The sequence below is a fragment of the Panthera tigris genome, chromosome B2 (genome assembly GCF_018350195.1).
Source record: "Panthera tigris isolate Pti1 chromosome B2, P.tigris_Pti1_mat1.1, whole genome shotgun sequence".
NCBI lineage: Eukaryota > Metazoa > Chordata > Mammalia > Carnivora > Felidae > Panthera > Panthera tigris.
The window spans coordinates 37,221,329-37,246,822 of record NC_056664.1 but is presented as its reverse complement, the minus strand read 5'-3'; the positions used below and the strand labels follow the sequence as shown (position 1 = coordinate 37,246,822).

The 25,494-nt window shown below is 39.9% G+C and overlaps 1 protein-coding gene across 6 annotated transcripts in view; it reads right to left on the bottom strand.

The window, feature by feature from the left end:
* DNAH8 (dynein axonemal heavy chain 8) overlaps window positions 1–25,494 on the bottom strand; it is a 325,383-nt gene that overhangs the window by 68,280 nt on the left and 231,609 nt on the right. For all 6 annotated transcript variants that reach the window (XM_042986265.1, XM_042986264.1, XM_042986266.1 and 3 more), the window contains 6 exons: window positions 24,229–24,334; window positions 22,218–22,470; window positions 21,907–22,097; window positions 14,924–15,045; window positions 11,499–11,617; window positions 9,215–9,417 (listed from right to left, as the gene is read on the bottom strand). In XM_042986265.1, coding sequence (XP_042842199.1) covers window positions 9,215–9,417; window positions 11,499–11,617; window positions 14,924–15,045; window positions 21,907–22,097; window positions 22,218–22,470; window positions 24,229–24,334 — 994 coding nt within the window. The remainder of the gene's footprint in view (window positions 1–9,214; window positions 9,418–11,498; window positions 11,618–14,923; window positions 15,046–21,906; window positions 22,098–22,217; window positions 22,471–24,228; window positions 24,335–25,494) is intronic.

Genomic DNA, 25,494 nt, shown 5'->3' with positions numbered 1-25,494 from the left:
TGATGGACATTTGGGCTGTTTCCACTTTTCGGCTAGTATGAATAATGAACACGAATGCTATGAACATTCGTGTATAAGTCTTTGTGCGGACATATATTCAATTCACTTCATTATATACTTAGAAGTAGAATTACTGGGTCATATTGTAACTTTATGTTTAACTTTTTGAAGAACTGACAGACTGTTTTGCAAAACAGTTGCCCCATTTTACATTCCCATTGGCAATGCATAAAAGTTCTAATTTTTCCACATCCTTACCCACACTTGTTATTGCCCATCTTTTTCTTCCAACCTATCTTATTGGGAGTGAGGTGGTTATCTCATTGTAGTTCTGACTTGCATCTCCCTAATGACTAATGATGTTGATGATATTTTCATGTGCTTGTTGGTCATTTATATATCTTCTTTGGAGAAATATCTATTCAAATTCTTTGCTCACTTTTAAATTGGGTATTAGACTTTTCATTGTTGAATTGTAAGGGTTCTTTATATGCTCTGTATACCAGACCCTTGTCAGATTTATGATTTATAAATGCTTTCTCTCATTTGTAAATTGCCTTTTTCACTTTCTTTGACGGCACCCTTTGAAGTACAAAAGTTTCAAATTTTGAGGAAATCCAATTTATTCATTGTCTCTTTTATTGCTTACGTTTTTGACGTCATATCTAGAAAACCACTGCCTAATCCAAGGTCACAAAGATTTACTCCTGTTTTCTTTAAGAGTTTTATAGTTTTAGCCCTTACATTTGTCTCTGGTCAATTTTGAGTTGATTTTTGTATATGGTATGATATAAAGGTCGAACTCCATTCTTTTAAAAGTAGATATCAGTTTTTCCAGCACCATTTGTTGAAAAGACTATCTTTTCCCTCATCCAACAGCTTGGAACCCTTGTTGAAAATCACTTGGGCATATATGTTAGGGGTTATTTATGGGACTGCAATTCAATTCCATGGATATATATGTCTATTGTTATGCCAGCACCATCTTGTTTGAATTACTGTATCTTTACAGTAAGTTTTGAATTCAGGAAGTATGAGACCTACAGCTTTGTTCTTCCTTGTCAAAACTGTTTTGGTCCTTCTGTGTCCTATGTATTTCTCTATGAATTTTAGGATCAGCTTGTCAATTTACACAAAAAAAGGCAGCTGGGATTTTGATGGGAGTTATGTTAAATCTGTAGATCCATTTGGAGAGTGGATCCATTTGGACATCTTACCAATATTAAGTCTTCTGACCCATGAACACAGGATGTCTTCCCATATATTTAGGTCTTCTTTAATTTTTTTCAATTATGTTTTGCACTTTTCAATGTATAAGTGTTGAAATTATTTGTTAAATTTATTCCTAAGTATTTTTTATGATGCCATAAATGAAATTTCACGTATAATCTCATTTTTGGATGGCTCTGGCTATTGTATAGAAACTAATAAATTTTTAAAAATTGATCTTATATCCTGCAATCTTGTTGACCTTGTTTATTACCTCTAATAGTTTTTGTTTGTTTGCTTGCTTGTTTTTTTTGTGGACTTCTTAGGACTTTCTATATACAAAATCATGTAATCTGCAAATAGAAATCATTTTACTTCTTCTTCTGGTCTGACTGCCCTGTCTACAACCTCCAATACGGTGCTGAATGGAAGTGGTGAGGGTCTTGCTCCTGATCTTTGGGGGGAAAGCATTCAGCCTTTCACCATTAAATATGATGTTAGCTGTGGGTTTTTGGTAGGTGCTCTTTATTAGTTTGAACAAATTTTTATTCCATTTTATTCTCGTTTGTTTTCATCATGAAAGAGTGTTGAATTTTTTTCAATGCCCCTTCTGCACTTATTCAGATAATTATGCGGATTTTGTTCCTTATTCTATTCATATGGCATATTATATTGGTTAATTTCATATGTAATTAACCTTGCACTCTTGGGATAAATCCACCTGGCTATAGTACATAATCCTTTTTTTAGTTTTAATTTTGTTTAAGTTTGTTTATGTATTTTTGAGAGAGAGAGAGAGAGCACACCAGGAAAGGACAGAGAGAGAGGGCGAGAGAGAGAATCCCAGCAGACTTCATGCCACCAGCGTGGTGCCCGACGTAGGGCTTGAACTCACAAACCATGAGATCTTGACCTGAGCTGAAGTCAGACGCTTAACCAATGGAGACAGCCAGGCGCCCCGTGCATAATCCTTTTTATAGGGTGCTGGATTTTGTTTGAAAGTAGTTTGTTGGGATTTTTGCTTCTATATTCATAAGGGATATTGGTTTTCTTTTCTTGTGGTATCTTTGTTCTGGAATTGGTAATAGTGGTCTCATAAAATGAGTTGGGAAGTGCTCCCTCCTCTTTTATTTTTTGGAAAAGTTTGTGAAGAATTGGTGTTATTTTTTAAATGTTTGGTAGAGATCACCAGTGAAGCCATCTGGCCCTGGTATTTTCTTTGTGGAAGTTTTTGGTTACTAAATCAGTATTTTTACTTCTTATAGTTCTCTTCAGGTTTTCTGTTTCTTCTTGAGTCACTTCCAGTAGTTGTCTCTTGCTAATAATTTGCCCACTTCATTTGGGCTATCTTAATTTGTTGGCATAATTGTTCATAGTATTATCTTATGATATTTTTAAATTTTTGTCAGGTCAATAGTGATGTTTCCCCCTATCATTCCTGATTTAATAAACTTAGTCTTCTCTCCCTTACTCTTGGTCAAACTGAAGATTTATCAATTATTGGTATTTTCCTTTTTCTTCCTTCCTTCCTTCCTTTCCTTTCCTTTCTTTCCTTTTTATTTATTTTTTTTATCTTTTTACTGTGAGGTAATGGCATATATTATCCATTATGGAGACTTTCCCTTTTCTTATTTAAGCTTCTATTTCTGTATAACCTTTGGGACTTACTTCCATGGTTTGTCTACTAAGTCCTGGGAATGAATTTCCTTGTACCACTCTTTATTTCCCTTGCCATCAAATGTTCACTTATCTCTTTATGACTTTGGGCAAGTTAATGATCATCAAATAATATTTTCTGATCTTTATAAAAGGATAATTTCAATTAACCTCTTTGCGTATTTCACAGTCTTGTGGAGGTGGGGTTTATGGAGTGGGGCTCAATATATTACCAACATTCTAATTTGTTTTTTTTTTTTCACTCGTGGTTGTTAGTAGGTGTTTGTTGGTCTTTTCAAAGAAGATACTGTGTTGATTCTTTGTTGTTTCTGTATGCTCCGTTTCATTTCTTTCCACTGAAACATTTATTGTTTCCTTTTGCTTGCTTTGGGTTTAATTTACTCTTCTTTTCCTGGTATCTTAAGGCAGAAGTTCAAGTTATTGACTTGCAAACTTTCTTCATTTTTAACATAGGTCAATAAATATTTCATAAATTTTCTGAATGGTCTGGAACAACTAGATTGATTGACATTGGAAAAGTGACGAAGCTTTGCCCTTAAGAAGAAAAGGTCCCAAAGGGCAGGGACCAGTGAGATAAGATGCAGTACAAGACCAAATTTCTAGAAAGGGTAAAGAAAGATGCCACAACATCATAAGAGGAATTCTCAAAAGAAAGATGGATGCAGAAGGTATTGTAGGAAGTGTTGCTGCAGATAATAAAGTATAATTACACTTTGGTGTTTGGGCTTTTTGTTTGTTTGTATTTGAGAGACTTTAATAAGAATTCAACTGCTTTTCCATTTCTTTCCAAAATTAGGCTTGTGTCTTTTTCCCTTTTTTGCCTTCTTTTTTTAAAACTTCTTATATCTAGTTAAGTAGTATATGCTCATAGTGAAAGCACTATACAGAAAGGTATAGAGAAGAAAATGAAAGTCGTGAATATCCCTCCCTAGATTTTCATTCTAAACTTTTTAATATGCACAATACACAATCGCTTACCCTCATTTTAAAATTCAAAACGTCCTGAAAACTGAAAATTTTGCAGAAAATCATTTTAGTGGCAAAACTTGACCTGACTGGATATGAGGCTATTTATAGACTTTACTCCTATGTCTATGAATATTAATACTCTTATTTGCAGTATATTATATATGAAATATTATCTTTCTAAAAGGTGGACTATTCTGATTTCTGAAGTATATCTGGCCCCAAGGATTTTGAATAAGGGATTGTAAGCCTAGCTATATTAAAAATTATATATATATATATATATGTATGTATGTATTATATATATACATACACTCACAGATGTTATTCTAAATCTCTACTTCTTAACAGCATATTGTGAGTATTTTACTGTCATTAAATATTATTGGAAAATTTTTTAATGGTACCATAATATTCCATCATGTTGATGCATTCTTGTTCATTCAACCTCTAGCCTTTTCTATATGTGAGACATTTTCAATTTTTCAATATTATAAATAGCACTAGATTAAACATCTTTGTATATAAATTTTGATATGTATCTCTTGATATGTTCTTGGAAGGAATTCATACATATAGAATCGTCAAGACAAAGCACAAATACTTTAAAGATTTGTGATATATACATTAAAAAGGACTGCCAGTGTCTCCAGCTAAAATGGAAGGCTGTCATTCCCAGCCCACATGTCCATCCTCATTTGTGCTAATGGCGCTTTGACATACAGAAGTTTCAAAACTTCATCACTCCAAACTATCCGCCTTGGTTTTAGATTCTGATATTATGATTAAGAAAATCTTAGCTACCCCAATAGTACCAATACATTCTTTTTTTTTTTTTTCTTCTATAGCTTAATTAACCTAGAATTTACTTTGGAGTTTAAAGTAAGATAAAATTGTTACTTTTTTCTAAAGTTAACCGGCTAGCCCAACAATGTCTATTGACTAATCCATTTTTCCTCCATTGATTTGAAATGTGAATCTTATCATAGACTAAGCTTATTATAGATACTAGAGCCTAATCTGAGGCCTTTCATTTTGCTTTATTGATCTGTTTATCTACTCTGAGCTAGTTCCACACTGATTAAATTATTGCCATTTGATAAAGGTTTCCAAATCTAGTGGTGCTCATTCCCCATTATTCTTTTTCCTTTTCAAAGTTTTCTTGGTTATTCTTGTCCATTTATTGTTCTAGATGATCTAAGATCTTTCTACTATCCAATTAGAACAAGAAATATAGTTGGAATTTCAATTAGACTTTCCTTCAATTTATAGATTAATTTAGCAACTATTGACATCTTTACAATATTGAATCTTTACACTGGGAATGTGGTTTGACTCTCCATTTATTCTATCCTACTGTTATGCCTCTAAGAAAGTTTTATAGTTTTCTTCTAATAGGTATTTTAAAAATTATTCCCCAGTTTTATTTTTATTGCTATAGTGAATGGGATTTTTTACATTTTATTTTACAAGACTGTTCCATTGATTTCTTTAATATATTTATTTTGTGATCAGCCACCTTACCAAACTGTCCCATTAAATCTAATAGTTCTTCAGTTGATTCATTTGTGTTTCTAGTTAGACAATTACACTGCCTGAGAGTAATGATGATTTTTGTCCCTCCTTCCCAATAGTTATATCTTTTATTTATGATTCTTACAATACATTAGCTATATCTTCCACAATAGTGCTCAATAATAGTGGTGATAGCAGACATCTTTATCTTATTCTTGACTTTAATGTGTCTAGTTGTTTACCAGTAAGTAAAATGTTGATGTCTGAAGTTCATATTCATTATCATATTAATAAAATGTTATATGTATCAACTTCTTAAAAGTCGAATACAAATGTTTAATTTTTATAAAAAGGCTTTTCAGCACCTATCAAGGTAATAATATGATAGCCTAAGGAAGAGTCTTTTACTTATTGTTGTGATGAGATTTCTTAATACTATATCTTTCTTATACCCACCCATGCATTCCTTCTTGGTCAAGGAAAATTACTATTGTTTTGTACGTTATTTTTTTTAATGACACAATGATTTCTTTTTGTTTGCATTTCAGTTAAGATCTTTACATTTACATTGACAGGCAGCGTCAATCTGTAGTTTTCTTTCTTTTATGAAGTTATTACTATCTTGTCTGTTTCTATCAGGATAATGCTATTCCCTCAAAATAAAGAGGAAAATGTATCATCTTTTCCTATGTTCTGAAATGGAATAAAGTATGTGAAAGTTTTAGAAGATTTACTAAAAAAAACCAAGCCCAGAGCCTCTGCTCAGGTCATAACGTAAAAACTTCTAATTTTTCTCATCTTGATTATTGGTGTATTCAGGTTTTCGCCCTTTCTGAGAAAATTTTATAAATTTGTATTTTTCTACAAACTTGTCCATTTTAATGATATTTTTAATTTTATTACCATAACTATGCACTGTTCTCTTGTTATTTAAATTTTTTCATCTGTATGTGTTTTTATGCCCATTTCCTCATTCCTACTTCAGTATATTTGTGGGTTTGTATTTTACTTGTTCTCTTTCACTTGTGTTTGGATTCTATCTTCAAACCCATCCATCCTCTTTCTCCATTATCCAGGCTCTGGTAGGGTTCTCATGCTAAAGACACCTGTCTTCTCTCTTGCCCAGGCCCACAGTGTTTCTGGGCGGAATTTGTCTGCTCCAAATCTCTCACTGCAGAGTCTGACAGGCACCTGACAATATCCATAGTGAGAAGCTTTTCTTTTCTTAAAAAAAATGTATTTGATTTGGTCCCATTCCTCAAGTTGCTGTCTGGTAACTGGTTAATTCATCCAATGAAGGCAGTGAAAGGGAATGAAAGAACAGACCACTACAGTGGGATTTGGAAGCCCTGAGATAAGGCCTGAATTGGGTGTGTCCCCAGCCAGCTGTATGGCCCAATCTCTAGACTTTAGTTTCCCCAGCTGTAAAATAAGGTAGTTGGATTTCAAGATTTCCAGCCTGTTCACCTTGAGTATTCTATGATTGTCTAGTATCCAGTTATCCAAATAAAATCTTTCTAGTTGAGACTAGATTACTATGTTATTCTGTACATATTACAGTTTCATTTTCACAGATATTTGGGGGATAGTAAATAGCATGAGACTTTCTAGCATTCTCAAAACTTATTCATCAAAGAGTTCTGTATAAAATTCATTGGGTCCTGGAAGACTGGTAAGTTGCCATAAATACCAGAGCAACACAGCCTACCTTTAAGGTGGTTAGTAATACTTAACCATGAATAGTTGCCATTACAAGTGGAAGCTCTTTACCTGGAGTTTCAGGATCAAAATCAAATGTACTCTGTTTTAGTATCCTAACAAAGCAAGCAACAGAAGCTTGAACAATTGTTGGAAAAACTTAAGTCATGGCAAGAAATGGAAATCACCAAATTGCCAAGCAAAGTAGTATGATAACATGTAATAACAGTAAAGGTGATAGCACAGTTCCAGCTAAATTTATTTAATGTCATGGTTATAACTTCTCCCAAAAGAAACCCTGAATTTCTTAATTCTGTTTTAAACTCTGGTCCTAGACAACAGCATTATTTTGAGGTCATTTGAAATGGTAATTCTAGTTGGGAACATGCCCATCTTCTAGGAACAATATCCCCTTCTAAGAAATGCCCCCATTCTAGCCCCACACATGTGCTTCCTACTATGAATCCATCACCACAGCAATATTCGTTGATTGGCCCAGAAAGGAACATGTGACCAAAGCAAAACCAATGAATTTCTTCCCTTGCTATTTGGACCTGGGGCCAAGAGAGTAAGGGGAATTTCCCTGGGAATGCTGAACTTACTAAACATATAAGCAGTGAAGCTCACAAGCCACCAGAGACCAAGAGTTCTGCCACACAGAGATTGGTGCATAGTAAGACTGGAAAAAGGAACCCATAAGCAGAGAGAAGTGGGGCATCTGGACAAAGCAACTGGACAAATATCCATAAAGGAATACATCTGAGGAAGATTTGGAAGCTACAAGGCTGCAAGAGAGGCATCACTCTTAGACCAATGAAGATGACTGGCATGTTGCCATAAATACCAGAGCAACACAGCCTACCTTTAAGGTGGTTAGTAAAACTTAACCATGAATAGTTGCCATTACAACTGGAAGCTCTTTACATTGAGTATCAGTGTTCAGACTGAAGAAAGTGACGATTAAAACATGGATCAATATAGAGTATAGAAGGGTATGGTGACAGTGAACAGAGAAAAGTCAAGATGAGAAAACAGAGAGTGACCATAGACCATGATACCCTAAGCTGATGGTTTGCAGTAATTTTTTAGTGCAGGACACATGGCATGGTGAATACTTGGAGAAGACTAAATTGATTTTATATCACATTATGTTAACTTACTAATAAACTCAATGTAAGTTTTGTTTCACAGGGTAGGTTTGGTTATGCATAATCAATCACCTTTATAATCTTTATAAAGACATAAATGAATTAACCCAATAAGGGATAGTTCCAGAGATCTGAACCTGAAAGATACCAAATGGCAATGCCAACAATATTCAGATTTCCAGACCATGAGGAGATGAACAGCCCTCCTACAAACAGCTATTCTATAAAAAGATGGCTCGATCTTCCCATACACCAGGTCCCTGTCCTTTGGTCGTGCTGACTCAGTCACTGCTCTCACCACTTATGTGTTTCTAATTCCTTGCCCTGCCTCCTCCCCCTGGAGCAACTTACCTTGTATCTCCCACTGTCCCACCTACTAAAATCTCAACTCCTTTTTAGATCCTACTCAAAATACCATCACTGTGATGCCTCCCCTTTACCCCTTGCAGCCCGAGTAGCTCTGGATCTTGTAATCAGGTGTGTCTATGCCTCAGTTCCAGCAGTTGCCACAATTACATGTTTATGTATCTGTCTTTCCCAGCTATTTTGTGTTCGTCTCCGTGCTTCTTGAATCTAGCTTGCTGCCCGTACTAAAGAGTTATTGAAAGAAACTATGAATGAATAAATCCCAAATTACTGTGTGTTATAATAATGGTTATAGTTTTTCAATTTCTGACAAAATAGATTTTTTTGTAATTTTATACAGACAGGGCAATGGTTCTGTATGTTCATTCTTCCTAGTCTGCTATCCATGTAGTATGGACATCTGCTTACTACTTAAAAAAAAAAAATATATATATATATATATATTTATATCATTATTATACTATATTATAATAATTATATAATTATAATATATATAATATTATATATAATTAGATATAATTATATAATTATTATATACAATATATATAATAAGAATCAGTTATGAAATTATAAGAGGCAATGTTTGAGGCAAAAATACAGAGGTTTTACTAAACTGAATAAATGTCTGATCATACCCAGCTTCAGTTTCTTGGCCAATGCATCAATTTGAATTGTGGGATCAGATCCCATGGACAGGAAACATATCAAAGGTGTCCTGGTATCACTTTCTTCCCAAGTTTTCTCCAGGTTTAGGATAACTGGTTCTGTGTACTTGTCCTCCAAAGAATCTGCAATGTACTTTCTTGCTTGAAAAACAGTACGGTCTGGGCACCAAGACCTAGAAATGAATACAAGTTATAGGAAAAAATTCAGTGTGTTCATTTTTTCATTTTATTTAATTCTAAGCATCTAAAAAACATAATTAACTAGAAAAGGACAAAAAGCTAATTCCCAGATCAGCAGATCTGTGTAAGAAGGATGGGAAGGTTTCCCATCCCTGAATGAATACAAATTTAATCATGTGGTTTTGGTGCGAGGCACTGGGAAAAAATAGGCCAGAGCGGGTAAAAACATGGTCTGTTGTTAACCCAGAAGAACCCTTAGAAGCCAGTTGATCCAAATGTCTCATTTTCAGAAGACACACCAACTACACTGAAGCTTTAATTAGTTTTTTTAAAGCTTATTTTTAATGTTTATTTTTGCAAGAGAGAGCACATGCGTGAGCAGAGGTGGGGCAGAGAGAGGGGACAGGGGATCCGAAGCAGGCTCTGCACTGACAGCAGGAAGCCCAACACAGGGCTCGAACTCATGAACGATGAGATCATAACCCAAGCAGAAGTCTGATGCTCAACTGACTGAGCCACCCCGGTGCCCCTAATTAGTTATGTTTTTTTTAATCACATCAATGATTACCCCTGGTCACTGAGGCTATCTGCTTCAGGTAAGCAATTCCTTATTCAGACTAATAGGCAGGACCACATCTATTCTTTGGTAAATATTTATCTTGTGCCCACCGCATCAGGCCCCACTTTAGGTGCTGGGGCTCAGCAGGGACACAAGGGGAGGTGTCCTCCACCAGCTCCCGAAGACAACAGGGGCCAACCCGCTGCACACTGTGAAGCTCTGCAGTGTTCAAGGGGAGAATTAAAGTGTCAAAGTTGCCAAAAGTAGGTTGATCAGCAAGCACTTATTTAATACCATCTGTGTAGCCTGCACTGTAGTAGGTTCTATACACAGCAACACATCAAAGAAATATCATTTACTATTTGATATTTTGGATCACAGACAAGCTCTACAGATTCTTATTTACTAGTAGACTACACTACTCGTTTGGCACAGATTCACTCTTTAAAGGATGGACAAAAGATAGACACATCTATTCCTATAAAAACAAGTAGCCCTGGGGTGCCTGGGTGGCTCAGTCAGTTAAGCATCTGCCTCTTGACTTCGGCTCAGGTCATGATCTCATGGTTTGTGTGTTCAAGCCCCACATTGGGCTCCACGCTGACAGCATGGAGCCTGCTTGGGATTTTCTCTCTCCCTCTCTCTCTCTGCCCCTCCCCTGCTTGTGCTCTCTCTCTCTCTCTCTCAAAATAAATAAACTTAAAAAAAAAAGTACTCCTTTCATACTCCGTACATCATGAGGTCACCACTGCTGACCATTCTGATTACTCTCAAAGAGTGGACAAGTTTTTCTAAGAAATTCAAGCTCAGGTGTATATTATTAGGGAAAACAAAAACCGCTCCAAAATAATCCTACATCTTTTTGTTGCTCTTTTGGTGGCCCCATCTCCCCACCTCCACCCTCCTGCCTTGCTCACAAATCGCACACACACATACACCTTCCCATAGCCTCCTCCAGTAGCCTTCTTTGAGCTACTAGATATTTAGAAGACATGAAAAGTGAGAAGGAAAAGGAAGGAGAAAAGAAAAGAAAAGAAAAGAAAAGAAAAAAAAGAGAAGAAAAGGAAAGAATTTTCTTCCTTCACATCATATTTTAATAGCCAAAACAACATTTATACATTTCAATAGGCAATTCCTGTTTTTTTCCTCAAATAAAATTTAATTTCAGCTTGTAGACTAATTGCCTTGTAACTTTGTGAGGATTATTTTTTTTATCAAGTAAATTCAACAATAAGTGATTCACTCGTGGCAAATGATGAGCAGAGGGAATAATAAAGGCATATTTTTCATGTGTCTTCTGCTAAAAGCACTATCACTAATACATTCCCTGCCACCACCACCATTTTATTTGCTTATCAAGGAACTAAGGAATTGCCATCCCAAACAGCAACATGGAAGCACACACGTTTCTTAGAATACCCACTGGGACATAGTGAAGTAAACTCACTGAGGTAACATCTGTAATTTGACAATCTGATGAGTGATCCTTCTAAGTCTGATAATACATATGCTCACCTGATAAGTAAAAGTTTGCGGCAGGTATCCAGTGAATCGTTATATCCATCAGGGATAATTTCCTCCTCTGGAGCATCTTTATCAAACCAGCTTTTCCATCCCTTCTCATTACGAGATATCTAAAATAAATAAGCCAATTAGCAAGCCATAGAAATATATACAATTGGAACATGTTGGAGAGGATACTGAGTAACTTTAGAGGGTCATTCTTCACAGGCAGATAATTTTTCAAGCATAACTACACAGTTTGCTTTTTTTTTTTCAGAATCAGTGACTCAAATAATGTGGATATTACTATTCCCTTCAGTTTTTCCATTGCTTTTCTACATTTTTCACGGAAATTAAGACAGTGTATCAATTACACTAAATGATCAGGGAGGAAAAAAACATAGACGGGGGTTTACAAACAACCTGCCAATATTAATGACATTTGGGGCCAGATTATTTTGGGGGAGTAGTCCTGCACACTGTCAGAACGTTAGCAGCATCTCTGGCCTCTACTCAGCCTCATCCCCAACTCATGACAATGAAAAATGTCTCCAGACATTGTCAAATGCTCTCGGGGCGGTGGCGGGGCTGGGGGGTGGCACAAAGCTGCCCTTGGTTGAGGACCACTGATATAGACCATTCTGATAACCAAACCTCTAAATGTTGACCTCTACTTAAAATAGTGGTAGATGACAGACTCTAAACTTTTATTTTCTTAGTGATTCCCTGCCTTGAGACCCCAAGCCTAAGAACAGAGGTCTCTCCAAGAGCTGGTCTGAAATACGTGTTCTTTCAGAGGCATGGCAAGAAACGCCAATTTTCAGAGGCATTAAAAGGCACTCCTTGAAGCCCACGTACTGACAAAACTAATTACAAAAACTATAGATTGATGAGCCCGATGCTGCAACAAGCAGCCGGGATTATTTTGACCATGTTTGTAAGCATGTTTTAAAAGCCATGGTAAGAGCTACAAGCAAACGGCAAAAGCTAACAGAGCAGATACTGTGTGCCAGATCCAAGGATCGGACTGTTACCTGTATTACCCTCATTTCTCACTGAGGCACAGAGGGGTTAAATAACCGCCCAAAGTCCACGTCCCGCAAATAATTCATCATATAGGATATAGGCAGCACGCAAATGAACAGCAGCAAACATTACAGAGCAAATGAACAGCTCTGTAATGCAGTCGTTCCAACTTTGTCCCTGGGGCACTAAAAGGAGGAGGAGGATTTCTGAACTGTTTCACAACTGCCACCTTTCTCCTGAAGATTGTTGCAGTGGCTCCTTGGAGTTGACTGCTCTCAAAGAATCTGCCCTGCACATTTGGCGCCCCACCCTACTACACGGGTACCTGGGTGCTGCCCGCATCGCCCCCTGCAGCCCTCCTCCACAACTGCGGCTAGAGAGGAGGTGCGAGAAAAGAGAGGGTGTCCGTTCCCGGCTTACTGACCTGGCGGGCATCTGCTAATTTTGACTCTACCCGATGGAGCTTCCAAGCAAGCCCCATCTGTGATGGGCAATGGGATATCTTCCAGCCCCTGGTTGCTCACCTCCACTTCCCATCCCTTTTCCTGGCTCTATCAACAAAACCACTTCCAGGTGCTAAACAGTTCAGCCTGAGATGCCAAAGCAGGGCAGATGCTGTTTGAGATACTTCTATTTCTCTTCCTGACATCCATTCAGCTGGGAGACTGACCCCTTCTCCTTCTGCCCTTTCTTGCCACAGAGACCCCAAATCGATGGCCACCTGATGTCAGCTCCCGTGAACTTCTGCAACTTTCCTTAGGATGACCGCTCCCTCATTTCTGGCCCGTCCAATGGTGACTGGGAGAGAAATAACTCATGATGTCAGGGAAAGAGCATGAGGTCAGAGGACAGCTTTGCCATCAGTGGCTATGAGGCCTTGGGCAAGTACTTAACCCCTTTGAATCTGTTTTCTCATCTATAAAGCGGGGCCAATAATACTTCCCTTGCATGGTTATAGCTGTTGCAAAGTACTTATTCTATAGTTAAGCAGTAGTAGCGGCCAGATTCCTCACCACAGGTAATTAAATTCTAATCAACAGAGGAAACGATAATGCCTATCCCAGTGTCAACCTAACCCGCCAGCAGAGGATGCAATTGGTGAATGATTTATTTATTTATTTATTTATTTATTTATTTATTTATTTATGTATTTATTACTCCAGTGGTGCTCTGAGGTCTCCCTTACCAGTCCCGGCCAGGCTCAGACCACCTTATTTTATCCCAGAGTTACTTGTTTGGGCTTGAGGGACTCATGTGTGGCTGTACTACAAAACAAAACTTACTGTCCATCACAGGTGGACCCAGCCATGGCTGAATAGGTAAAGAGTCTCCGTAATGTGTCAGAAATGCCACTAAACAGACACACCTAGTGTATGCTGGGCAGGGTGTGTGTGTGTGTGTGTGTGTGTGTGTGTGTGTGTGTAGAGGGGAGGAAATCAGTGATGACAGCATGAGGTCTCTACCAACTTGCATTGCACCCATCACCCCAGTTGTCTATCACCAGCACCCCCCAAAAAGATGATTTTCAGCATCTGTCATTGGGAAACCACAGGCCTTGCATCAGTGATAGGTGGTTATGACCAGCAGACCCCAGAAATAAACACTGATCTTTATGTTGAGTTGCACTGTTATTCTCCAGTGAGAACTGAATTCGACAACTAATCCACAGTAACAAATTTACATTTTCAAATAAGAAAAGCAACAGGTGAGGGGCGCCTGGGTGGCTCAGTCGATTAAGCATCCAAATTCGGCTCAGGTCATGATCTCACAGTTCATGGGTTTGAGCCCCGCATCGGGCTTTGTGCTGACAGCTCGGAGCCTGGAGCCTGCTTTGGATGCTGTGTCTCCCTCTCTCTCTGCCCCTTCCCCTTTGTACTCGGTCTCTGTCTCTCAAAAATGAATAATGTTAAAAAAATTTTTTTAAAGAAAAGAAATGAAAAGAAAAGAAAAGCAACAGGTGAATCAGGACATGTTCAGCATATTCACCATTTCCTTCACCATTTTATATTTTCACCGTGAAAATGATGATTTTTTTAAAAAGGTCCCATACCTCTTAATGCGCCTCAAATTCAAATGTGTACAATTTATTTAATTAGAAGCAGCAGTAAAAATGTAAAAACATCAACAGTAAAGGGACCACCCCCCTGTTCGGATTGTAACAACTTGAGTTAGGCAGGCTTATGAATGACCCATGCCCATCACACAGGAAGAAAAGGCAGTCACCTTCCCCTGTGACAAGGCTCCCTCTGATATTCCCCCTCCAAAATCTGCCCAAGAGAGCTTGGTGCTTTAATGCTACACTACTGCAGATAGCCTTTGGGTGAAGCAATTGTCGCCAGGAGGCCCCAATTAAAATGGCCCCGGGTACGTTTGGGTTTACAGATGTGCACTTTCATCCAGCCTTCTGTTACCTGGTTCATAATCTCTGCAAACTGTGGAAGTTTGCTCAGCTCCACAAGATTCAGCCAGGTCATATCAAGGATCCAGCGGAACGGCTTGGGAGGGCAGGCTTTCAGATCCAGAGCTGCTCCCCCTGGGGAAGGGCATCCGTAGAAATCAGGTCAGCCTGTGCTTCATTTTTAGACACTTATATTCCAAATAACAGACATGAGACAACCATACTACAGAGAAAATGGGAAAATAATCAAGACAGAAAATGTGGCTATCTTTTTGGAGTACATTTCCTCCATGTCTTAGTGTTTTCTTTTCTGATTTAAACCATCTTACAAAACACAGATGGCAACTTCTTGTCATTTCTCCCTGCACAGAATTTTTCTCAGGTGGTTGCAGTTGTTGGGGGTTTTATTGTGTTTTTTTTTTAAACAATCAATTTAATGACATTTACAATTTTGATATCAGTGACTAGCTTGGTCTTTTTTTAAATTTTTTTAAATGTTTATTTCTTTTTGACAGAGAGAGAGACAGAGCATGAGTGGGGGAGGGGCAGAGAGAGAGGGAGGCACAGAATCCAAAGCAGGCTCCAGGCTCTGAGCTGTCAGCACAGAGCCTGACACGGGGCTTGAACTCACAGACCGCAAGATCATGACCTGAGCCGAAGTCGGACACTCAAACCGACTGAGCCACCCAGGCGCCCCTAGCTTGATCTTTTCATGTGTGGTTTCAAAAGTCACTTCTTAGTCCTCACTCCTCCAGAAGTTTGATATTCAATATTATTTTTTTACCAGGTCAAAAAGATGGATAGATGGAGGGCAGGAGGGATGTAAGACTTCTGTGGGTTTTTAAAAGAGTAACTCATGTTCAGATCATTTATTCATTCATTTATGCAACAAATATTTACTGAACATCCTTTATGTATCAGCATATGCCAGGCGCTGGGGATAAAGCAGAGAAAACCACACAAGACCCCTGCTTTTTAGCAGTCTGGTGGAGAGAATGAATTACACCATTGGATCCTGTTTTGAAGCCAATCACAAATCAAAAGAGCATCCTCAATGTGACAATCTTCCACCAAGACACATAATTATATTTACAATTTCAAAAAAAGTCCTCAATTGCATGTCTCTAGTAACATTTTATCATAATAACGCCAGCTATGCTGTTTAATTCGGATGTATGCAAAACAGTGATTCTGAACTTTTAAATCCTATTATCCTTCAGAAGAACTCATCAAATGCCTTCCACTTCCCCTATGACCTCTGGGCAAAAGAGGGGGTGGAGGGGACAGTGGTGGTAGGGGGGCATCTGCTCTCCCACTAGCACCTTCCTGAGAAGATGAATGAGCTGAAGTATTCTGCTCCTATAAATCCCTTTGCCCCCCTCTGGGTCAGCAGCTCTGAGCTCCAAAACGCCGTTAGAATGAGTAAACCTTCCTCTGCCACCTGGGGTAAGAGAAAGCCTTCCTCTAGCACCATTTCTGCTAGTACTGAGTTTACTGCAGGAGAAGCAACTGTTAGAGAGCATCACCTGCAGACTCAAGGGACTCTGCTTCTCTATCTTAGAGACCAACACATTTTCTTCTTGGTTCTTTCCAAAAAAAAAAAAAAAAAAAGTTTTCAAAGACATCAGGAGAAGACATTTAGGCCACAACGAGTCTTTTCAAACATCTTGGCGTACCTCCCCTAACCCACAACAATCACAGCTCATCCTGCTCCCCAAGATATCCTGGCTCTCTGTGCCACTTGCTAGCTGCATAAACACAGAGACAAAGAACTCAATTTCTCTCTGATCCCTTCTTCTGTCAAACGGGTGTAATGATATAGAATCCACCAGATTGGTCGCTGTGAAGATTAAGTAAATTAATGTATGTAGAAAGCTTAGAAGAGTCTTGGCCCATAGTAAGAGCAACATTAGTTGTTAACATAGTAAACATTAATTCTCTGTTTTGGAAGGCTTGGAAGGCTCGGGTCCAATCCAACCTGGAAGGCAAGAACAGAGACTCCCTAAGGTGTCTTTGTGTCCGTGGTTTATGACAAAAGAAAGAAGGGATCTTTCTAAAATAACCAGGCGGGGAAAATAGTTATATCAATTACTCTGTAACAAAGGATTGTCCCTGGCATCTATTTCATTTTTCAAAGTACTCTGACATTCTCAGTTGAAGAAGAAAGTCAAAGGCACCTCTCAAATACTGCAGAAAACAAGTAGGAATTGACACAAAGGGACAGTCATTCCTGGGGAATCAAATATTTCTGCTACAATAAATAAGTCTTCTTTCCCTCTTAAGTATGGAGTTAAAAATTATATATATATATATATATATATATATATATATATATATAAGATCTAAGGGCATATATATATATATATATATGATCTAAGGGCTTATATATATATATAAGATCTAAGGGCTCTATTTGTTAACTCTGTAAAGAATATTGAAAACAAAATCATATATCATTTTTATGAAAATAATTTGGTTAAAATGTAAGACAGCTCAAAAATGATACAAACTTTATAATAAACCAATTTTGTCTTTAAAAAAAAAAACTCTTTTACTGCTGAGCTGATTGTACTTCTGTCAACCAAACTGTCATACAATCCAAATTAATCTTTTTAAAGCACTGCTCTGCTCATGCTACTTTCCTGCTCGTAAAACATTCGAAGGCTCCCTATTGCCAACTAAATTAAATCCGAACTCTTCTCACTGGCTCTCCTGGCCCTGTGCAATCAGGCTCTCCCTGACTCTCCAGTTTTATGAAATGGGGTCGTAGATGTGCTCTTACCACAGCCCAGATGTGCAGCCTTTTTAAGTTTTTCAGTCACCACTCTAACCCTCCTGACAAATCCCCTCCTCACTGTGTCTTTCAGTCTCCTCTGATTTACACCTTTTCTGCGAAAGATCCAGTCTCCTTCATAGCTCTGGTTTGGCTGGGTGGGTGAGGGGAGAGACTGGTGGGTTGGGATTGTATCTTGATGGGGAGGGTGCCTCAGATCCGCATGCTGCCCTCCATCTCTGTCACAGGCTGGGGTCCCTGCAGTGCATCCTCTGAGCTATGACAAATCCTGCCTGACCTATGGGGACATTGGGCTGCTATCCACAGAGACTGGTCCTTTGTGTCCAGTTACAAAGCTCACCTGCCCTGCAGCTTCTTGGCCTGAACCCCATGCCTTTGCTGCACACCAGCCCTCTCAAGAGTCCATGCCCATCCGTGCCCACGCTCCTGCTTGCCAAACATCAGGCGCATCCATCTAGCCACTCCCCTCCACCAAAGCTGCCATGCACCTGCGAAGTGGGTTGTGGCTCTGGGCAGAATACAGGGGCGTCTCCTGTCTGGATGTTTCTTGAGCACCCTTCTGTACCCACCCAAGGTTCTGCCTCAGGAGCCTGGGAAGAGGTAAGGATCTTGGCACCTGACTTCTTTCTACCTCTGATTCCTTCATCCTTCCCACAACCCATTATGGCCCAACATGCCAGGTTTCCTTCTTCTGTCTAAATCCTATCTGTCTCCTTCTCAGGGGCCATGTTGACAGATGGGATTGGGGAAGGAAAGCCAGCTCACCAACAAGGAAAGATCCAAAGTACACCTCCCTTCTCACTTGTATTCCACAGTTAGAAGGCCTTCCTACATTTGGGGCCCATTTTGCTCCTGCTGCTGCCTGGATTCCTACATGCTTCAATGTCCCTCCTCCCCATGGCCCAGTGTCCCAGACACTGAGGATGTGGCCCCAAGTCCAAGTGAGAGAGCTTCAAGGTGACTGAAATGAGGCAGAAGAAGCTTCTAGGTTTGGTGAATTTAGGTTCCCTTTATTTAAACGTCCCAGAGACCTCAAACCTGTATGCCTGGACCCTCTGTACCGCCTGCCCCACCTCTCCTGGGTGGTACTTATCACTTCCCCTTGGGGCCCCTCAGCCTCTTGCACATGGAGGTAGTGGGTGATGGTCTTTGAGCTCACATAGCTGGTCAGTGGCAAAGCCCGGCTCATTTCTCTGCTTCTTGGTCCAGCCCCCACCTTACTGTACCACGCTGCCTTATACCTACACTTTAAGACATCAGCTTCTCCAGGTACATTAGACCTGAGAAAAATACGAACCCAGTGACATAGTTCAGCTTCCTTTGAACTACAGGAAATAAAAATTCAAGGAAGAAATTTCAGAGAGTATGCAAAATTGTTCGCAAGGTTTCTACAACCATCATCTACCCTGACTCTGAGGAAGAAATTAACTAAAGTAGGGAAAGAACATGATGGAGTAATAAGAAGTAATCACTTACTGCCTGTTTGTTACAAATAGGATGTTGAGGATAGAAGCGTGTCACATCCTACCACCTCGTAGTATGAATTTAGAAATAGTCAACGTGTTTTGTTTTGTTTTGTTTTGTTTTGTTTTGTTTTGTTTTGTTTTGTTTTTCCTACATGATCACTTTCGTTCTTGTGGCTTTGGCTGTTATTTCTATGCCTATCTTAACAACTGTCTGACTTCTTCTAAACTGTCTGGCCTATCCTTTCTAACTGTCTGCTGGATATTGCAAATTCAACACGTGTGTGTAGTCACCAGAGCTGTGCAAAAACACTCAGCTTCCCCTTCCTCCACGCACACAGGGGAAGGGCACGTCCCTGCTCTCTTTGAAGTTAGTTGCGGCTGTGTGTCTTGCTTTGGCTAATGAAAGATGAGCCTTTAAGTGACATGTGTCGCTTGTGGAGTAACTTTTAAAAGCCAGCACACAATTTGTCTTATCCCGCTCCTCTGCCATAGTAATTATAGAAGCAATTCCTGGGTGACCATGACAGGCATGTTGGAAAGAAAACAAATGAGAATATATCTTTGTTGTGTCAAGCCACGGAAAGTTTGGGTTTGGGATTGTTTTTATGTCCACAAAACCTGGCCTATTCTGAAAGAAACTAGGTCCCCAAATCACATTCATTACTCTTCCACTCTGACACCTCTCAAACTAACCCCTCTTTCAATCAACCAGACCAAATCTTTACATAGACCAGAAATCTTAGACTCATTTCTGACCCCTCTCTTGGCTCTTACATCTGGCCCACTGCCATTTTACTTCCACGATCTCTCATGTGTGCTTCTGCCTTTATATTCCCATTGTCTTGGGGCGCCTGGGTGGCTCAGTCGGTTAAGCATCCTACTTCCGCTCATGTCATGATCTCGCAGTTCGTGAGTTCTAGCCCCGTGTCGGGCTCTGTGCTGACAGCTCAGAGCCTGGAGCCTGCTTCAGATTCTGTGTCTCCCTCTCTCTCTACCCCTCCCCCACTCACACTCTGTCTCTAAACAAACAAACAAACATTATATTCCCATTGTCTTTACCCTGGGCTGACCATGTAGTACCTGTGGCTAGGAAGAGTATAATAAACTCCCTTGAACCTCTTTTCTCTAACCCCATACATGTCTACTGGAGTCATCTTCTTAAAAGATGATAAGAGGTTCCTGAGGGACCACATCACCACCTTACACAACTCCTTGTTTCTCACCAGATCAAGAAAATCCTTCCTCTAGCTATCAAGGCTCACCATTTACACGCCCCACTCATTCATTCCTTTTCTTGTGCTGTTCTGTTTCAGCGTGGAATGGATCTTTCACTTCTACCTATCCTTCAGAGTCCTTTTTAAATGCCACTTTCTTCTTTTTGTGGGGAGAAGGGCAGACAGAAAATGATTTATTAAACTTTATACAAAGAGAAAAAAAAACATAAGAAATAGAATGGTACATTTTTTCCCATGTATCAACTAATCTGAAAAATTCATGGCTTAACCTGCAACAGTATATTTTCCAAAGAGTTCTTACTGACCTCACCAACCATATGTCTCTCCTTTCTTTTAGACCTAACACTTTGTTTTTAGCTCTCTCTTTTTTTCAGAGTTTATTTTTATTTATTTTGAGAGAGAGAGAGAGAGAGCAAGCAGTGGAGGAGCAGAGAGAGAGGGAGACAGAATCCCAAGCAGGCTCCGCTCTATCAGCACACAGCCTGATGTGGGGCCCAAACTCACGAACCATGAGATCATGACCCGAGCCGAAGTCAAGAGTCAGATGCTTAACCGAGTGAGCCACTCAGGTGTGCCTTAGCTTTCTGCTAACATTTAGGTTATTCTGCCTTGTTTGGCAAAAAAAAATAATAATAAAAAATAAAAAAATTAATTATCTATATTCCCCTTATGAGACTGTTATTTCTTTTGAAGCAATGTCTGATTTATCCTTCTATCCCAACACTAGCATGGTGGATTTGCATAGGATATGCTCAATAAACACTTGTTTAACTGAATTGAATGAAAATAGCCTTCTTTTATCTTCTTTTTTTTTTTTTTTAACATTTACTTATTTTTGAGACAGAGAGAGACAGAGCATGAACGGGGGAGGGTCAGAGAGAGAGGGAGACACAGAATCTGAAACGGGCTCCAGGCTCTGAGCAGTCAGCACAGAGCCCGATGCGGGGCTCGAACTCACATACCGCGAGATCGTGACCTGAGCCGAAGTTGGACGCCCAACCGACTGAGCCACCCAGGCGCCCCTTCTTTTATCTTCTTAATGATACTTTTAACATGGAGATAGGTGACGAATAGGATTAACTTTCAATATGAAGTGCAAGTGTGCCTTTTTCACAATCTTAGAAATCACTATATCCCTTGCTCAAGTAATTGGTCTCTTGCAATCGAAAGTTCAACACCTGCCTTACTTTTTCTTCCCTTTGGCATTCGGGTTTCCTAATCACGAGCAGCAAGGATCAAACTTAAGGTAATTATATAACAAGCAACAACAACAACAACAACAAAAATCAAAGAGTTCACACACACCTGAAATAAATCATCTTGAGTAACCAGAGCAAAATGAATGGAAATCAGAAAAGACAAAAGAGGTGTCAATAAAGAACTTCGCTTTCACGGGAAGGTAACATCCCCACTTTGCTGTAAAAATGGGTCTACAGCACATCAAAGAGCGTAGCAGAAGCAGTCTCCTCTACATACCGCATCCATATTCCAAGCCCTTCACCTTTAATGAGAGCCTGAAACTCTCTGTGCTTCACTGTTCCTCTCTGAAGATCAATCTTCAAGGTCATCAGGAGTACAAAGAGGAATTTGTGGTTTTCATACAGGCCTCTGACAGAGTATGTAAAAACCTCGTACGTCAGATACTCGATGATATTCGTAATCCTCTTTTGAGGTAGTGGAGACTTCTCAGATCTGCAATGCATTTGAAAAGTCAAAGAAGTAAAAAGCCACTCCTAAGACAGTAGGAACACAAACAGAAATTTTAAGTGACCCTGCGTGGGGGAAGGGAGGGAATTTTAAGTTACTCCCCACCTGGCCATGGACTGGTCAAATAACTTCAAGAACTGGGCCAGCGAGGTCTGGTACATGATGTTGACCATGCTCATCTCTGTGATGAGAAAGTAGAGGATGCTCCCACGGGTGGCTGCAGGCCGGAACTCCTCCTGAGCCGTGTTAATTTTGATCTCCGTTTCTGCGGCCACGTGCAGCTTTTCACTTACTTCAGATGCTGTCTGCTTGGTGGTTCGGAGGACACCGATGAGAGATTCGTCGTCTACCAAGGAACCTAAAAGCCAAACAGGGAAGGTAGAAGGCAAGATGGGGGAAGCCACAAAGGAGATGCGTCACTTCCGAAATCGCCCTGTCCATTTCCAAGTCTCCATCTTCAAAGCCCGCAAGGGAGAAGGGCAGATGTTAACATACCAAAAGGCTTCCAGCCCAACTGTCCTCTGATGCCTAAATCCGTCTAAACATTCCTGGGGACGGGTTGTCCCCCATGCTGCCTGAACACCTGCAAAAGGGGATTCACAAGGCAGCCCCCATGACTGGCCTGCGAGTGTCTGAAGACCAAAATCAGGCTCCATGTACCCCCAGCGGTTTCAGCCGTGCCTTATGTGACACAGCTTTCCCCTCCATTATCACCTCCATGGTCCCCCTCAAAGTGTCATGAGCTCGTCCACCCAGTTTGAGTTATGGTGGGAGCCCATCCCATGTTCCACGCCAGCTTGCAGTGGAATGGTACCCTCTTTAGTCCAGCTTTAGTAGATCAGTCCTTGCCGCTGAGAACTCTGGTCCCTCCATGTCTCCAACAAGAGGAAACTGGGGGATAGTGGAAGTGTCCCGCCAGGAACAAAAATCCTCATTTTATTTTTAGTTTCACCTTTCATGATCATTTTTAATAGAAACACCCATGTCTCTGTGACAATAAATCCAACTTTAAGATACGGAAAGATACTTGGGACATGCTGAGCTAAAAGGTCACGATATCTGCAAACAGCGTGCTCTGGCCTGACCCTAGACCTCTGGATAGCAGGAGAATGCTTCAGGAAGGTGTGAGTTACTCCGATGGGCATTCTGGGTCTACCACGAAAGTCCAAATTGCAATCAACCTCGCAGGGATGACACCTTGATCCAGCACATCCTTGGCTGGAGCTGGGCAAGAGCCCTCTGCTCTCCTTGCTGATATTAGAACACCCAAGGGTAGCCACATGGCTGGGAGAAGTCACTGGACCAGAGGACAGATAAGTTCACGAACACAAGCAGTGCAATCAAGGCAGATAGAAGGTCTTTTCCATGAGGTCCCTGTAAAGGTAGTGCTGGAGACCGCTGCAGGAATGATACATCACGTACTTCTGGAGGTTAAGATTTTTGTTTATCTCCAAGGATTAAAGTGCTGCTGGGAAGCACTCATTATGAGGCTGTAATCAATAGTAGGATTTAGGCTACTGTAACTTACCTACTGCAGAACAATATGGTGTTTGCTGACTTTATTGTCTTGGGATAGGATATTTTTATTTATTGAGAGAGACTACATCCCCAAATCAGACTGCCCCAGGGAGAACCCATCCCTGACTTCTAAGTAGATGGTCAAGGCAACTTGAGAGTGAGCTTGGGCCTTGGGTGCCCAAGTGCCTCTGACACAGATTACACACCTCATAACCCGCTGTGGTAGCTGCATTTCAATGCCAAATGAAAGAGTCGATCTTAAAAAAAAAAATCAGATTGAGCACATTAGTTTCCTTTGGGCAAGCAAATTAGCCTATTATGAGTTACCTAGCTCTATTGGGAGCCCTTATGTTTCTTAGGAGAGAGCAATTATATCAAGAAAACTGTGTTATTCTCAAATGCTCAGACTCTGTTTGCTAATTCAAAAATCAGATTCTCTGAGGTCCCTCTTCAAATGTCTAGATGGAAATTGCCTCACTTGTGTTTGCCTTGGTAACTCAACTGTTTCCTAACATCTACAATCACGAGGGTCCTGAAAAGGGCACTAGAAATCCTTGTTCAGAACCCACTGTTTGGTGACTTGTTAATAAATCAGTACCTTTTGTGGCGCTTAATTTGTAGAGAAGGTTGTCTTCCAGTTCCTTCATCTTCCGCTTGTTGAAAGTCACATCCTCCAAAAGTTTAACCCTCTCAGACTCTAATTCCTGTTATCAAGAGACACGAAACAATAGCAGAACTGTGATCACCAGCCATGGTGGCCGGTCCCATTTACTAGTGCTTCTGGTCAATTTTTAAAAGTTTAAACCAAAGTGCCTCTGGAATGACAGAAGAAATTACCATCACTAGTCAAATCTATCTATCTGTATTTTTGTATCTCTGGACACTTAAAAACATTATGCCCACTAGGGGCGCCTGGGCGGCTCAGTCAATTAAGCGTGCGACTTCAGCTCAGGTCATGTTCTCAGGGTTTGTGGGTTCAAGCCCTGCATCGGGCTCTGTGCTCACAGCTCAGAGCCTGGAGCCTGCTTCAGATTCTGTCTCCTTCTCTCTCTGGCCCTGTCCCATTCACACTCTGTCTCTATCTCTCAAATATAAATAAAATTTTTTTAATTAAAAAAAAATGATGACCACTAGCATTAAGCTTCCATAGCATGCATGAGATGCCCCTGCTAAAATAATTTTGTCTGATTATCCCCTCTCTCTTCCTGGATCTAAGTTTATTTAAATTAGAGTGTCCCATTTTCTTGGCCCTGTTCCCACACAGTCTCTGTGTGAAATGCTAACTTTATTGGCAAGCAGAAGTGGTAGAAGCAGAGACATAATATTAAGAAACCAAGAGGCCACCCAAGCTGAATGTGAGCTCTTGGTTTGGGATCTGCCTATGGGAACACCAGGCAGTTTGTTTGGTTTGACACAGCCAGTTGCCAACACAAATCCATTTTCCATTGTTTGACATCTCTTTCTACCAGACGGGCCAAACTGGGTGTTTGGAAGGCATATTTTTTTTCTACAAAAATAATGTATTTTTCAAGTTATATTTGGAAAAAAATTCAAATTTTCAGAAAAGTTACAACACTGATATAATAAACTCTCACATAGGCTTTGCCTAGATTCACCAGATAACATTTTGCTTCATCATACTCTCCCATTCTCCCTCTCTCTCTCTCTCTCTCTCTATATATATATAATATATATATAATATACATATATTATATATGTATAATATGCATATATATAATACTTACCATCATTATTATTATTGGTGAAACATTTGCTGGTGTCATGATCCTTTACCCCTAAGAAAACTTTAGCAAACATCCTAAGAACCAGGATATCCTCTTGCACAAGCATAGTGCAATTTTCA